Source organism: Pararge aegeria, chromosome 1 (assembly GCF_905163445.1).
Source record: "Pararge aegeria chromosome 1, ilParAegt1.1, whole genome shotgun sequence".
NCBI lineage: Eukaryota > Metazoa > Arthropoda > Insecta > Lepidoptera > Nymphalidae > Pararge > Pararge aegeria.
In genome coordinates, this window is record NC_053180.1 from 3,745,578 (window position 1) to 3,762,591 (window position 17,014).

Genomic DNA, 17,014 nt, shown 5'->3' on the forward strand with positions numbered 1-17,014 from the left:
TTTATGCAATGTGCGCATCAAAAGTGCCATCTTTAGGCCTATTTGAGTAAAGAAATATATGACTTTGACTTTAAATTTACTCGGACTAAATATATGTATACACATCACATTCAAAATATAAATATATACACAATGTTATTTCTAAAGATAGATATAAATAAATGCCAGCTCGAGCGTCGTCTTCTATTTTGTTCTGACACTGTTTCACACAAATGAAATGATTTAAGTATACGTCTTCTTTTCTTGAGATTTTATCTGAAGGTTTAAAAAGGCCAGAGCCCCGTGCAGTTATGCTATATTTAAAGAGTTTGCACTTTATATACAATAAATCATTGTATTTGCGCTTATCTGAAATGCAGACTCTTTAAATATAGCATAACGGCACGGGATTCTGGCATTTTTAATCGTAGATATGTCATCGTCGCTAAATATGCCCATTAACATAAAACCTCACCACTTTTCATAAGTTATTAGTTGGGAATAGTATCATATAATTAGGCAAGAAGTTTTGTATTTAAAGTTTGTACTACAAACGCGTTAGGGTTCTTATATTCAACAAAAAAACTACCCTAACTTCGCAGTTTGTATAGGTTTGCGGCATATTTCGATTGAAATCTTTGCTACTCATAAGTACAATTTAATTTGTGTGAAACACTTTATCCTGATATTAGCTATACACTTCACTTCACAACACATAATATGCAAGACATCAATTATATACAATACATTATAACAAAGTTAGAACGCGAAACTGATTCTCACTTCACCTGATTCACTTTTAGACGTTTATTTACAAAAGAGAATCTTATTTTGCAGGTACTAATGTGCATATTGGTACACCGAAGTTATTACATCTAAAAGTGAATCAAATAACTGTATGAAACGTTGGAATGATTTTAAAACTTTTTAAACATTTCATTTTATCACAATAAAGTGCAACAAGTCAGAAAAATATCACGCTATCTTAACTTACATTACAAAGCGTACGTTGGCAAGGTAATAGAAAATGCACTCTAATTTATGAGGTATAAGGATCACATTGCGAGAATATGTAACAAGAGTTTTGATATTCTGCTGTATTGCCTGCATGATTTTTGTGAAAAACACAAAATGGTTTTTCACGATTCAGGCCAATTACAGGTCCATTTTTGGCGAGGGTCTTGTACATTATACCAACGAAGATATATAGATATATAAATAAAATGAATTGGCAACGGGTACCCAACGACACATAACAACATCATACAAAATTTATAAATCATTCATAGCCACTCCACTGCTGGACTAAAGGCAACCCAACCCAACGGGAGAGGGCCGCTGGGCAATTCAAAAATTCAAAATTCAATTCAAAGGAATACCGTTGTCACCTCCCCTGGTGACAACGGTATTCTAATTTGCCGTCACCACAAATAGTTTAACATTTTATTCTATCATTTTAGGATGTGTACAGTATAGCACTAAACTCACCAACGTTTCAAAACCTTTTTTTTATTATTCCCCTAGAAGATGCAATTATAATTACAATATAATCTGATACAGTTCAAAAAGACAAAAGTTGCGAAATAGACTATTCAGAAAAGATATGCAAATTTAGTTGGCATTTCTATATTAAAACATTCTTAATTATGTATGATTACAATGAATAAAATGATAAAGGTAACGAGATCTTAAACGGTGTTACAAACTTTGTACTTAAAACAAGCAAGTTTTGTATAGTCAAACGTATCGCAGCATGAAAACTATTCCTGAAAGCAAAATTTCATTACCTCGGTCGCTGTAAACTTCTTACCTGTATTTATATATAACAAAATATTTTCGTTACTTTTTAGTTGACAGTATTCAAAAAAATAAACAACATTTTATTTACATAGTAAAAATATTGTTTCTTTTGTTTAATTTATAAATATATATTTTATTGAAATTATTGTATTTTAATATTCTTAGATATACTACCCACTAGTATCTAATATATAGTACCGCAATGATTTTTCGAACAACTTTAACGGAAGTTTAATTTTATTTTCTAATTGTTTTCGGGCATAACTCCTTTTTATATATTGACGGATTTTCAAAATTCGTTTTTGTACCAAAGACGTTTATTTAGAAATGGTCCAATTTAAAATTTTCATATAGATCTGATGGTGAGTTTTAGAGACAGACAACGGAACCATCAAGAAAATTACAGCGAATCAACCGAAATTGCTGTTAACACATTAATATGCATTGTTTCTAACTTTGATATAAAATAACTTTGATGACCGGCAGGGTGATTACGTATCTCGCGACAGACGTAATTCTTGCGATCATTGCTGTCAAACGTCACGTTTGTTTATTTATTGTATGGAAAAGTGACGTTTAACAGCAGTGATTTATACCTGTCGCGTCGCAAGCCTTTTGCAAGATACGTGCTCACCAAGTTCACATTTAATATCAAAGTAAGTGGACGCAAAGTTTTCGCTACTGAAATTTAGTTGTAGCATATAGTAAAAAATTATTAACTTTTTAGTTTACATAACATTTTTTTCCGAAGTCGCTTTATTTTTATTTAATTTATATCTTGTTATACTATAACACAGGTAAGGAAAATGAACTTTATGTACACTTAATTTTTTCTAACATGTCCCGTTATGGAAACAATCTTCAAGTTACTTTCTAGTGTAAAGATCATAGATATTAATTCATAAAAGGTATCTGTTTTTATTTTATATGTTAATTACATACATATTTGTTCTTCTTCTTCTATTTTCAAAACATATTTTACACCAAAAAGTGCTGAAAAGATTGTTAATATAATAAGTCAAGTTAGGATAAATAGAGTTTATGAAGTGTGTGTGTGTGTGTGTGTGCATGTGTGTGTGTGGTCAGGGCTCAGTCAGACGACGACTACGAGCGGCATGTCGATCATAAAGGCGACGGTGGCGCCGCGCGAGTCGTGGCGAGTCCGCCGCAGTCCAGCCGCGGCCAATCCACGAACTCCGTGCCGTGTCTGATCACAGATACAAAACACAGTTTTTAAGTTTAAAAACTTATAAGCACACATATCACAGCTGCTTAATGAGGTAAAAAGGACTAAGCAAACCGTTGTGCCAGGGAGGTCGTCAAAACTAGAAAACTATCGCTTATAAACTGAACAACACTTCGCAGGACATGCAAGGCAACACATCTTACAAAGTGTGCCCGATGTCGAGCGTTAGATAAGCATATGTATAGTAGTATTTATTTATTTATTATTTATTTATACACTTTATTTGTACACCACAAATAGAAAAAAAAAAAACAATGGACACAACAAAAATAAACTTAAAAAGTAGGATACAAAAAGCGGCCTTATCGCTTAGTAGCGATTTCTTCCAGGCAACCTTAGGATTAGGAAAGAATTATATTACATATTTGACTGTTTTTATCGTCTAAAATGTACCATGATGCTATTTTAAACAATAGGTTTATTTCAGCACGATTTTAAGTATTTAAAATGAAATTCAATAAATAAATAAAAATGACGCCAAAATGCCCGTTTTAAACACGTGTTCGTCACTAGTGTATAAAAACTGATAGTAAACAGCAGTGTCGCTTGTTTTAATCTATTTTTGAAGATTTATTTAGGAGATATACAACAGTTTAGAAACTATGTTTGGATAAATGAGAAATGTTCTAAAAATGAAGAACGTTCCGAGAATCTCGGAGACCCTACGTCATCATCATCAACAGCCTATCAAAGTCCACTGTTGGACTAAAAGCCTCTCCCAACGGGAGGACTTGTCCATAATAAACACGCTGGGCAGGCGGGTTGGTGATCGTAGTAAATAAATAAATAAATATACTACGACAATACACACATCGCCATCTAGCCCCAAAGTAAGCGTAGCTTGTGTTATGGGTACTAAGATGACTGATGAATATTTATATGAATAATATACATAAATACTTAGAATATACATATAAACACCCAGACACTGAAAAACATTTATGATAATCACACAAACATTTTTCAGTTGTGGGAATCGAACCCACGGCCTTGGACTCAGAAAGCAGGGTCGCTGCAAACTGCGCCAATCGGCCGTCGTAGTAGATGGTAGTAGTAGCACAGAGGACGCCGTTACATTCCCTTAGCAGTACCATACACTGTTGTGATATTTAAGTCTCTAGTAATAAAGTACATTCTAACAATCGCGATTCCAGATTGTTTACCAGTTTTGATGACGTCACAAGCCTGTAAAAAGAGTGCTAACTAATTAATGGCATTTGTGATCAAGCGACCTCGAACGTGGCTCGGAAAAAAAAAAAAAATTTTATGATTCATAGAAAATTTATGTGAATTGAAATTATATTGAAAAATAATTATCTTAAGAATACACCAGCCCAAGTGGTATTTTTTATTATCGTCAAAATACCCTTACGCCGGCAAAAACGTTCTTCAGACCGGAACGCAGCCATGATGCTGGGCGGCAGAAATAAGCAATAAGTACTTCCCCGATCGAGCTTTGTCACATAAAGCTTTACCACTACTAAAAGTACTAAAATTTAACAGAAATAAATTGGTATTTTGTGTAAAAACTGTAGTCTCACCTGAAGATGAAGGTGAGCGTGGCTCCAACGGCCGCACCCCAGAACATTAGATAAAGAAGCACTTCCGTGGAGTTCCGGGACGGTATCGCGGCGCTTGCGCAGAACATCGATACCGCAACCAGCAACACCGATGGGAACTGACGGACAAACAGATGATTATGTGTTAAAGAATGAATTGAAAAGGCATACTCGAAAAAGTAAAACGGCGGTCTCACACAGAGTTGCAGTATCACAAGAACCTACATCGCGCATTATGTACCGTTTCTGAGACTTGTGTGTGAAACCGAGAACCTTATACTTTTTAAGTGACCCACTGCCATAGTTTTTACTGAAAGAAATCAGATATCAACACAACATGCAAAATTAAAATCATTTTTAAAGCCCTTAGTTTTTACTGAAAGAAATCAGATATCAACACAACATGCAAAATTAAAATCATTTTTAAAGCCCTTACTTCAGCTCTTTCAAATCAAATAATTTTTTCTTAAAATAAACTCTAAAATATCTTTTTAAATTTCACTTATCACTGTAAAAAACATTGGTGACTTTAAGAAAAGGTTCGATATATAAACTCGAGAAAAGAGTTCTTTACATATGTATACATGAAAGCAATAAATAAATAAAAGTTTCTTAATAAAAATAAGCCAAATTGAATTCACTTTTGATGCGGCAACTCACTGTAATATATTTCCAGTCGCGATCTCGACGCAGCGGACAAAGGACGGTATTTCCTTCACCTTCTAGTATAACGTACTTGCCCAAGAACAGGTCAATCGTATCCTGAAAAATTAAAAAAAAAAGTTAATTATCTCCCGCTGTTCAAGTAGTGTTTAACAACTGCTAATGACGTAATTAGTTCAAACCACTCGCTCGTGGCTTGACAAGATCTAAAGTTAAAGTCCCGAGTGCTGCTTCATGCTTAACAGGGTGCAGTGGCGTGCACTTCATACATGCGCAAAAGCACTGCACACCCTAAAATTTTCAAAAAACTGGCAACAACGGAGGATTTTGCCATTTCTTGTCATTTTGTCCGCCTTACGCGATTAAGTAAAATTTACTCGATTGGAAAAAACTCAAAGGTACTTCAAACGATAAATTCTAGTTTGTTTTACTATATCACTATGACAGTACACTGCTGTACTAAAGGCTTTTTTTTCGTGGAGAAATAATCCTCACGAATACCATCGCACCACGTTATGTCGGCTACTCGTACCGACTAAACCTGAGTGTTCGAAACAGTGTGACTGTTTACACATCTGCGAAATCATCAATCAATCAATCATCAATCTGTGTGCACATAGTGCACACATCTGCGAAATACTGTACTAAAGGCAAGTCCCAACAGGAGGGTTTGTCCATAACAACCACACTGGGCAGATAGGTTGGTGAGCGCAGTATATAGTAGGGAATAGGGGGGGAGGAAGAGTTTTTATTTATAAAAAGTTGGCATAAAATAAACTCTTTTTTTTCTATAGCCCATATGTGATAAATTAAAGCTAAACTGAGGTCTTATAAGGATTTCGTTGGAGCTTCCAGTTTACGCTGTTTTTTTTTTACCTTAACGCTTTTTTTACATTGTGATATATTAAAGGAATGTTTTTCTATTTTATTATTTACAATAAGAGGATACAAACGAAAATGTTTGTATCCTCTTATTGTTGAGGATATAAAGCTGTATAATAACCGTACCTGACGGAAGCCGTCGCTAAAGTTGTTTTTATAATATCGTGTTAACGAATTTATCCCATCCCTCAGCAGGCCCAGTCGAGTCCGCTTGCCCGTGCGTGTGAAATCGGTCTTTAATGCACCCGTGCCGGAATACTGCACTGAAATCATATCCGCGTGGTCTGCCCAAACCTATAAAAAATATTTTTAAACGTTAAAAACGTAAAACGTTATTATACCAATTACCAATCAAGAATATTTAACAGTGTGTGTGTTAAATATTCTTAAACGTAAATAAATAAATATACTACGACAATACACACACCGCCATCTAGCCCCAAAGTAAGCGTAACTTGTGTTATGTGTACTAAGATAAGCTGATGAATAATTTAATGAATATAATACACATTAATACTTATAATATAATTACCCAGATTTATAAATACCCAGATACTGACAAACATTCATGTTCATCACAAAATCATTTTTCCACTCGTGGAAATCGAACCCACGGCCTTAGTCGAAGAAAGCAGGGTCTTGCCAACCGGCTTTCAAAACATTATTAGTTTGACATTTATATTGACATAACCATTTGACATGAATAATAACATTAGATTAACGCTTGAGTTTAGAAATGATCAGAAATATTATCGATTAATCTTTGTAATTTTAATGTCAGTCTTGAAATTTATTACATATTGTAAAATTGACGATTATTGGATTTAAAATAGTATTATTATATATATAGAAATTGATGTAAGAACATATATTTTTTGCATGTCACCTAAGTTTGTTGTTTGTTTGTGATTGTTTGTTCCTTATATTTAATCTACCAACACCGTAAAACCAACGGGCAAACGAACGAACAATTGAATTCTAATATCCTTATTACAAATGCGATAGTTTTCATGAATGGATGCTCTTAATGTGCTGAGCGGGTTTTAATTAAAACTTTACAGTTAAAGTTATCGGTTTTTACGCGTAATCGTACCGGAACGCTAAATCGCTTAGCGGCACATCTTTATTGGTAGAATGGTTACTATCCACGATCGAAGCCTTCCACCAGACCAGACCAGAGAAAATTCACTATCACTTGCTTCAACGGTGAAGGAAAACATCGCGAGGAAACCTGCCTGCGTGAGTTCTACATAATGTTCTCAAAGGTGTGTATAGTCCACCAACCAATCCGCACTGGGCCAGTGCGGTGGACTACTGCCTTAACCCTTCCACATTGTGGTAGGAGACCCGTACCCTGTAGTGGGCCGGTAATGGGTTGATGAGATAATGCACCGCCATAATTTTAACTTGCTTAATTAAAAGAACTCACGGTATTGAACAGCGCGTCGAGATGCGGGTGCTGGTCGTCGCCCGTGGTGACGGCGAGCAGCTTCAGAACGGCAACCAGCTGCCGCTTGGCCAGTAGACTCTGCACGACGTTGGTGCGGTCCAGGCAGTCCACGCAGTTGGTGCGGAACACGCCGCCTTGACGGAGTAGCACTGTGCCGCCCCGCGACAGGAAGTAGCCGAATTCAGTCTGCAACAACATTTTTCTTTATAGCAAAAATTCATAGACTATGGTCAACCTTCAACACCATTTTTGTTTTTTCGAAGCAAAAATTCATAGATTATGGTCAACCTGCAACACAATTTTTTTTTATTGTAAAAATTCTTAAGACTATTGTCCACTTGCAATAACATTGGTTTTTTTGGCAAAAATTCATAGACTATGGTCCACTTGCAACAACATTGTTATTATAGGAAAAATTCATAGACTATGGTCCACGTGCAATAAAAAATTTTTTTACAGTAAAAATTAATAGACTATGGTCAACCTGATGGCAAATGGGAAACCATCGCCTATAAACAGTGCAACACGTTTCGCTCCGAAACCCGAGCATCCTCAGTAGATGTTGACTTTACAATTAATAATTGTTAGGTACTTAAATGTTCATTGTAAAGTCAACATATATATCGACGACAAAGAGTATAGCAAATTAAGATTATTTTTCATAACGTTTCGCTAAACCTGCTGGCAGTTAGCAGTGTCAATGAGGAGAAGTTATTTTGTAGCACAAGAGCGTGCTTTACATCCGTTCTGAGCGTTAGCCAAAATATCATTATTTGAATAAGTAACGACTTTGAAGCATTAATTGTGAATGTTAATATATTAATCTATTAGACTAACAAAACAAAAATTAGTCAACGGCTGGGTGTACGGAAAAAATATTTTGAGTTTATGCTTACACCTTTAAATTAAGTCCAATTAATCTATAATTAATATATCTGCAGACCAGTCATAAGATGACAGTAGAAAGTTATCGTACGAAGCTAACAAACAGGATGCCAACATACGTATCGTATAACGTATCTTTTCTCTCTCCTATTTGTCCTTTCGGAGCGAACATCAGAATCATATAGAGTGTTCTGCGCTTTAACTACTTTAGTGCATCGCAGGTTCTGCCTTTCCCCCTTTAAATTCCCCTGTGGTTTTAGTCAGGAGCTTTTTTGACAATGTGGACTCTTTGTAGAGATTGACGGAACTCGTATCATTTGCAGCGAAGTATTGGTGTATCAATTGGATCTTTGTGGCACAATCGATCTATAAATTTATCTATAATTGTTGTTATGTATATTATGTGTAATGAGTAAGTAAATAAAAATAAAAATTATGGTGTGTTTCTTCGTTTCAGTCTTAATTACCTGTTCGTGCGCTATGCGGTCCATAAGCACGTTGAGCCGGTCGTATCGCATGCCGCGGCACTCGGCGTGGAAATCGAAGGGCTCGTAGCGCACCGCCGGCAGGGCCGCCGCCGCCACAGCCGCCCTGTAGCCGCGCTCCAAATCCTCTTCTTTGCCGTGTTGATCGATCTGGCGAAAATTGCATCACCACCATTTCATGCCGGCCTCAAATCATGCATGGAGGACTGCATTGAAGCTAAAAGACTCGGTTTATCGTCGCGCAAAGAATCAACGTACCTTAACGTAACACCTTTTTGTTTTGATATACAACGTGTAACAATGTAAAATGTAAATTGTTGATGTTGGAAAAGAGCAACTGCTGAGTTTCTTGGCGGCTTCTTCTCGGTAGAATTTTACTTCCGAACCGGTGGTAGAGTCATTACAAACAGACAGACTTGGCATTTCAAAAGTGCTTATGTGTCCTTGAAATTTATGAATTTTGAATTTTGTACAGAATTACGAAATAATATTGTAGGATGCATAAGTATTTCATTTCAAGAAATCAACTTGTGAAAATATTAAATCTAAAGAAGCATATATATTTTTCCCCTTTTATATTTAGTTAGTTTCATATTGAGGATGTTTATTTAGGGCGCGGGCGCCGTGACAAATTTCTTAATTTGTGCACCGCTGCCCTAAGGTTGGTTACCCCTGCACTAGAAGTTCCCCTGTGGACCAATCTCGTCGACATTACAATGTTACTATTGATTCCAGATATTTGTCCGACCGTGATCGTATCGGTATATGGATCGTGGTCACGATTCATGCAACCGGGTCGAAATATCGACCGGCCGTTGATCTATATTAAGAAAATCTTAGTTTTAGATTGCAAATACTTACTAAGTTTAATAGCACTTGGTTCCCATATCTCTGCAACTGATCCCTGAGGTGCCTCGTGTACGCCGCGACGTGGTCTTCTGGTGACAGCGCCACGGCAGGTTTGTACTTCAGGTTCGGGTATTGGCTCCAGTAGAGCGGTATGGATCCTCGGGTTTGGACGAAGGAAGACTTCTCTCCCCCGCGTTCTACTATTTGTTCAGTTTCCACAAAGTTGGCTACGTTGCCCTGTGAACAATGGATTAATTTTTTGAGAATGTTTCGCGAGAAACTATGTTTAAATATTCTCTATACCTTTATCTTCTTCTTAAAATATAATAATATTAATGTAGTATTTTACGTACTCGTGTTGATAAACGTAAATAGTTAAATAATGTAGACACGGAAAATATATTCTGTTAAACGTAGGTATTACTATAATGTCGTGGTATTTAATACATAAGTGGCATAATAACAAAGATTTCAGTTAGTCTTATTTACAATATTTTTTTATAGTACAATATTTGATATTACATATACATTCCATCACGTTTGTGGAGATATAATCACGTAAATATAAAGTAAGAAAAACAGTTTCCCTATTGCATAAACACTTTTTGCATACATATATTTTGGTCCAGGTTTGCTTGCCAAATAGTACATATTACATAAAAAATGAAGAAGCTTGGGTGCGAACATTGAATTAAAAACATACAGAATCCTCATTCAGCAATTATTGTATGCTGTCCAAAAAGAGTGAAAACGCCGCGCGCACGTCTCTCTTTGCACCCGCGGAATGTTGCTAGTTCACAAACTTTTTCCCATTTTCCCATTTAATGGTGAGCGTTTAGAACATTAAGAGGTAAAATAATTACTGACAACTGCTAAATTCTATGAAGTGACTAACCGTTTTTTCGAGAAACCATTCCAAAGGTTTGATGCTTCAATATTAATCTTGTACACGGTTTCTGTATATTCTTAACTCTGTGAGTGTGAATGATTGCTTTAAGCTGGTTGCTCATTGAATAATTTAAAATGACAATGTCAGATGGTGATAAAAAAAAACGACCGGCGTTTGTTGTTGGCTTCTGTTAAGATGGTATTTTTAGTTTAAAGGTAACGAATTTCGTTATCGCTGCCATCTCACTACCGTGTACGGTGTACGCATATTTTCTGTAACGTAGGTATCAAGAATGCTATCTATGGGGCCCTTTTGTATTCATATTTTTTTCACTCACGAGGTCAGTTGGTGGTAGGAAGTTCACTGGGTTATCAAGGAACGTTATGTCATATACATACCTGAGCGTCGATCCCACGCATAAACAGCCGGGTCCCAGCGCGGTCCACGCTGCGGCGAGATACAAGCGACCACGACAACTGGTGGCCGTTCACAGTCACGCGGTTTATCGCTACGACTGGACAAATCGATTAAGAAAATAGTTTTCATTTAGAACATGCGAAGTTATTTTAACAACACTTGAGAAAACTGGGTACAAAAGGTACTTTAATTTGATTTAAAAATAGAAAATTTCCCATAAGATTATTAAGAATATCTTTTACTATCTAGTTTAAATTTCGAATATAAAGCGCGATCTTCTATTCATTTTCATTTATGAGGTAGTGTTTGTATACTCTCTGGTTGCTAGGCTACATAGTGGAGTACCCTATGCCTGAACGAAAGCGAATAAATAAATTTAATTCAATTGCCAAGAAAATCAACAAAGTTCCACTAAGTACAGCGGTATGGCTATGGATTTTCTTCCGCCGAATTTTAGAAGAAGCTAAATTGGCCATGGAAATTATAATTTAATTATTAGCTAATACATTAAAGTGAAAAATTCCTTAGAATCGATGAGATTTGATATGAAAATCGATGGAACGAAAAAATTTGTTTTGGTTACCAATAATATGTATTTTAACATTTTACATTGAAATATTAAATAATGTTTAACATTGGTGAATTATATATAACAAACTATTACATTTACCCTAATACTCCTCCTGCTCCTTTTGAAAATATATAATATATATTTTCAAAAGTTTCACTTCCGTGGTGTGAAAATTACACAGGTTTTTTTTATTTTGTCCATTTTCTTTTGAGAAAATAAATCCAATTTAAGTCATGTATTAAAACTATATATCACTATGGCCCTGTTCACACTGTGACGCCGGTGGAATTCTCCCGTGATTTTTTAAAAAGGATACATCCCTCGATAATTGGAAGCGCGAACCTTGAGAACTGCTGGTGCGAATACTCCTTGAGGAGATGGCCGTTCCACAGAAAACGGGCATCCGCACGACTCGCTAACGACATCTGTAACAGACCGTAACCCTTACAACGAAATGGCACAACTCACTAGCGTCTATAGTTTCGAGTGAGACTGAAGTAATCTAGGCTAAAAACCACAATTAATGTGGTATTTAAAAAATTGGTTGCCTGTAAAGTCGGTATACGGGCGAAAGTTTATTTATTTATTTATTTATTTATTAGGTTCACCAACAGATTATACACTGAAACAAGCTTAGGAACTACAAAATTGAGAAACATAAAGTTGTAGTGTAAACCCAATTACTGGCAAACCGGCATGCGTATCTAAAAAAAAAACAAACACACAAGTGCGGGTTCGCAAGTTTACAATAATATTATTGTTGTAACGAAGGAAACACTGTAAGATGAAGTTAAAAACAGGAAACAAAAACATAACTTAAATTAAAACAAAACAGAAATGTACGAGGCAATTATCTACTAGCTGTACTAATATATTGTTGCAGAATTGTTTTGTATTGCTGAAGAGAACATGAGTGGATGTCGGCACGAGTAGCTTGGAATAGCTTGTTGTGCTCTCGGCAAATCCTAGCCAGGATACTGTGAGTGCCCAAATTAGTTCTATACAACTTGCCAACGAACGGTTTGAAGTTACCGAGGCGCGCAAGTTTTACGTGACAACGACTTTGAGTGGTAAAATAATTTTAATGTGAATATTCATTCGTATAGTAGGAAGAAGGATGAAATAATAGTAACAATTTAAAACATTTATTTATACAAAGAATTATATTAAAAACATTAATTTATACAAAGAATCTCGCACTGAATTTCATATTAACAAAATTTTATTTTTACCTTTACACATACATACGTATTTATATACAAATATACATACAATAACTTGCAATACATTTGCGTACAATGAAACAGCGTTTACTACAAAGGGACGCGTGCCTTTCACTTTTTATTTCTCTCTCTCTCGCTCTTAGGCGGGCGCGTGCCTCTCACTCGCTCTCATTGTGAGCGCATAACGTGAGCGGAGCGTAACGCAGTTTCTTGAAGTGTCACCCGGCAAACCAATTTATAAGACGTTGTCACGTCAAAACTTTGTAATAATACAAAGTTTCCAGCGGAAGTTTGTGGTTCAGCCACAGCACGGGTTTTAAATGTAAGGATGAACCCACCCTTTAAAATAAGTAGAATATAATTATATTCGATAACACCGTAACGGTTATATCCCAGTCTGTAGGAACGCAACTTAATTTTCGGGGGGCAAGTTCACTTTCTTTAACGGAGAAGGAAAACATCGTGAGGAAACCGGCATGCCTGAGAGTTCTACATAACGCTCTCAAAGGTGTGTCAAGTCCACCAATCCGCACTGGGCCAGCGTGGTGGACGGTGCGTAGTTTGGATGTGAAAACCAAAACTTGGAATGCAACTTCAGCAAGCTACAATTTAAAGTGCTATAATACGACTATAGCGTAGCAATGACGATTAATTATTTGATTTAAGAACGAGATTTTACGACAAGAGCAAAGAGTTTTTAATTTTACTTCAAAGGACTAAAGAGTTACTAGGGTCACATAAGTGTCCAAATACTATCCTACCGATATACCTTATGGAAATCTGGTGGAACAGAATGCAACCTCTGCATAGAGTGAGTCAAGTCATAGCCGTATGAGAAGTATATCCCGGGCGTCTCCAATGCCGCCCTCAGTAGCTTTTCATATGTATTGTTATCCTCGATCTGTAAAAAAAATAACTATCAACATAACAACAAAAAAGTTGAACAATGTACATAATATGGCTGTAAGGGTACATTTTAACGGTATCAGACCGGAAATCCATTGACCGGTTTTTGGTATGCTGGTTTGCTTTGAATGAGCGTTGACTGGGTTGATTGACCGCTCGAGTTTGATTAGCACGGCAAAGAGAGTGGCACGTGTTTTGTAAGGGTCCCACCATTCTTCTACCACGGGTGCATGCTGAGCGGTTTGATAGCTAGTTACCAACCAAATAAATATGTTGAAACAAAAACCAATAAAATCAAATCAAACTTATTGAATTTAAAGATATATCACACTAATGGATATATCATCACAAACTTAATAAACACACTAATCGTGACAGAGTGACTGAACAATGTTAAATGAAATTTGATACACAGTTATTAATTGCCTTTATGTCCCAAAAAGACATGACTGCACCAGTTTAACATAAATTCGGTTAAGTTTTTTGTAGTTTCTTAGACCAGGCCTCGTTTGGAACCCTTGTAGCTTAAGTTTTAAGTTTATGAATGTAGTTATCGCCACCATCTCACCACCATATATATGTTTTATGTAACATAAGCAGCAAAAGTGCCATCTAAGGGCCAATTTATATAAAGAAATATTTTACTTTGACTTTGTTGGTTGGTATGAAACCATTTCAAATACATATTTATGTTATGTGAATAACATATCTAAGTGAGAAGAAGTCTGGAGTTCCTATATGTTCTGCAATACTATTTTGCGGAACATAAAGGAATATGGAAAATTCTAAAGACAAAACATAATTGTAGGCATGCAAACCACTACCATTTAAAATAATAAGAAAATTGTGCCATACCTGTTTATTTGTCAGATGATTTGTGGAACGAGTGTACGGTATCACATCAGTGCCTGCTAGTTGGTATATGTCTTGACCATTTATTTTACCTACCTGAAAATAAATAAACTTAATAAAAACTCTTTTGTAATAAATATAACACTTTATGTGTTATTGTATGTTAGAATAACTAAAAAAAAACCTGCATCTGGTGATTTATATAATATTTACTTTCAAAAAGTATTATTAAAACACAAAATAGGATAGCTTGTATAGAAATTATCAAATAGATAATGTAATCTAAATAAAATTGGTGTGTATTATGTAATATTAAGAACACTTGTAACAATATATTGGGTTTAAACGTACCATAATCCTATACTTTGCTACAACTAAATACAGTCCGGATATTAGTTTTATGGAGCCGAGGAACCCACACACAGGTTTATAGGCATTGGCTGGTATTGGAATCTTCACTAATTTGAAATCTGAAACAATACTTAACTTAATATATAGCTCACTACACTTATTACATCAATCCATATCCCTACTGATATTAAAAATTGCCTTAGTTAACTATTCAAATGTTCACGGCAAAACCAATCTTGTCAAAAAATTCCGCAGAGATATCTTGCATTGTAGAGTAAATGGACAAAAGATTTAATATTTCATCCCGGGAAAACTAAGTCCTACAGGATTAGGACAAACCAAAAATCACTAAATTCCAGAGCAAAAGTAATTCTTACATAAATTCTATGTAGTGATAATGCTATTAAGTTGTTTAACTTTATTGACTAACATTACGATTCTAACACTATCACAACATTGTATAAAGATTAAAGAATAATTACCTTTCACTACAGCCTCTCCAGTGATTCTGTCAATGACTAAAACTTCTGTTGGATTGATGGTTGGTTCAAAGTAAAACTTATCAGCTGTTGTGTACCTGTGTAAATTAAAGTAAATTATAAATAATTATTTAGCACATTTAGAACAGCTATGGCTAGTTTTAGCATAGGCAAGGGACAAAATTCTGATATCAACTTACAAGCCATAAAATTTACTGATCCAAAGCACCATGGAAAATTATAAGGTTAACAATGATGATGAAAGAGGTTATTTCCACCCATGCAGATCAGAAAGTGGATGAAATTGTGGCATTAGATAACCATTTTGTCTATTTCCCGTGGAGAAAAATATCTCCTGCCCATGCAATGCAAACCATTACAGAATAAGGAATATCCTCAATAACATCTATCCAAAGATTTTTTTATTGCTTTCTAATTTGTAGCATTTGTGGGGAAATATGAAAACAGTACAAATAAGTAATTAACATCGTTTTTGCAAGAATAATACAGAATCTAGGGGTGACTCCATCATGGAATGACAGCAGATTAATACAGTCAGGCAATTCTCAAAAAAATTATAATATTACATCGATACAAGCAATGACAAAAGTTTTAAAAATATTGTTCTAACATGGAAACACCTGTAAATTGTGACAACACGTCTAATTACCAATGCTATAATGCAATTAACAGTCCTGAATAATTTTCTACTTACAGTTTCATATCATCGTGAATTAATAATTGTTCAGCCATTTTGGCTGAGTTTCCCCTTTTAAATACTGATTTACTTATATCATAGCATTTGCAGACAGTATCGGCTGCGAATTAGAAAAAAATTAAATGAGCCTATCACATAAAGTAATCCATTGATTCAATTTCATGACACTGTGACACAATGAGTATCGAGTATTGACACTGACAACTTTAATTTAGAATTTATCGATAGGTACTTACATAAAAATATATTTTGTTAAAGTTTTGAGCTTTTTCCCATCAACATGTTAAAGATTAAACTATTATAACAAAGCTGGAGATTTTTTAACAAAATATTATGAAATAATGGCAATGAAACAGTCTTACAACTGCAAGAGATAGACAATTGCTTTCAATTTCATTCTTGTTTAATCAATTTATGAACGTTATCTGAAATGTCTGTAATTTGACATTTGAAAATACTAAGAAAAAATATCTGTGGAAAAATAGGTGCCTACTATGGAGGGTAGAGGTAAGGAGAGTCATCTTATATGGGAGAAAAGTTGAAAAAGTGTCCAGTGTATGCGCTAAATAACAGTTCAAAAATCCTCCACAATGGTGCTGGTGGATGCACAGGGTATGGTATGAATGTAGCAATCGTAGATGAATTGAAGTATGCCGAGTTAAAAAATTTAATGTCATTATCGACTAAAGTAGTTAATTATTGAGAATTTCAACAACTTACGTTGTACAAAATATTGTGGTAAATATAACCTTACTTCCTTGTATCTCCATACTTCCTTGTTTATTTTTCAAGCCTACTCTAACAATATTT

At 35.2% G+C, this 17,014-nt stretch overlaps 1 protein-coding gene across 1 annotated transcript; it reads right to left on the minus strand.

Moving 5' to 3' along the window:
* Nucleotides 1–1,893: 1,893 nt before the first annotated feature.
* On the minus strand, nucleotides 1,894–16,476 carry LOC120623250 (phosphatidylinositol-3-phosphatase SAC1). Its single transcript, XM_039889172.1, has 15 exons — nucleotides 16,441–16,476; nucleotides 16,202–16,304; nucleotides 15,490–15,584; nucleotides 15,008–15,126; nucleotides 14,660–14,752; nucleotides 13,668–13,799; nucleotides 11,992–12,100; nucleotides 11,086–11,201; nucleotides 9,811–10,035; nucleotides 8,932–9,099; nucleotides 7,559–7,765; nucleotides 6,256–6,423; nucleotides 5,245–5,346; nucleotides 4,567–4,703; nucleotides 1,894–2,986 (listed from the first exon to the last, which is right to left on the minus strand). The coding sequence occupies exons 2-15, from the start codon at nucleotides 16,237–16,239 to the stop codon at nucleotides 2,902–2,904; spliced, it is 1,794 nt and encodes a 597-aa protein (XP_039745106.1). The 5' UTR covers nucleotides 16,240–16,304; nucleotides 16,441–16,476; the 3' UTR covers nucleotides 1,894–2,901.
* Between the last annotated feature and the right edge of the window lie 538 nt (nucleotides 16,477–17,014).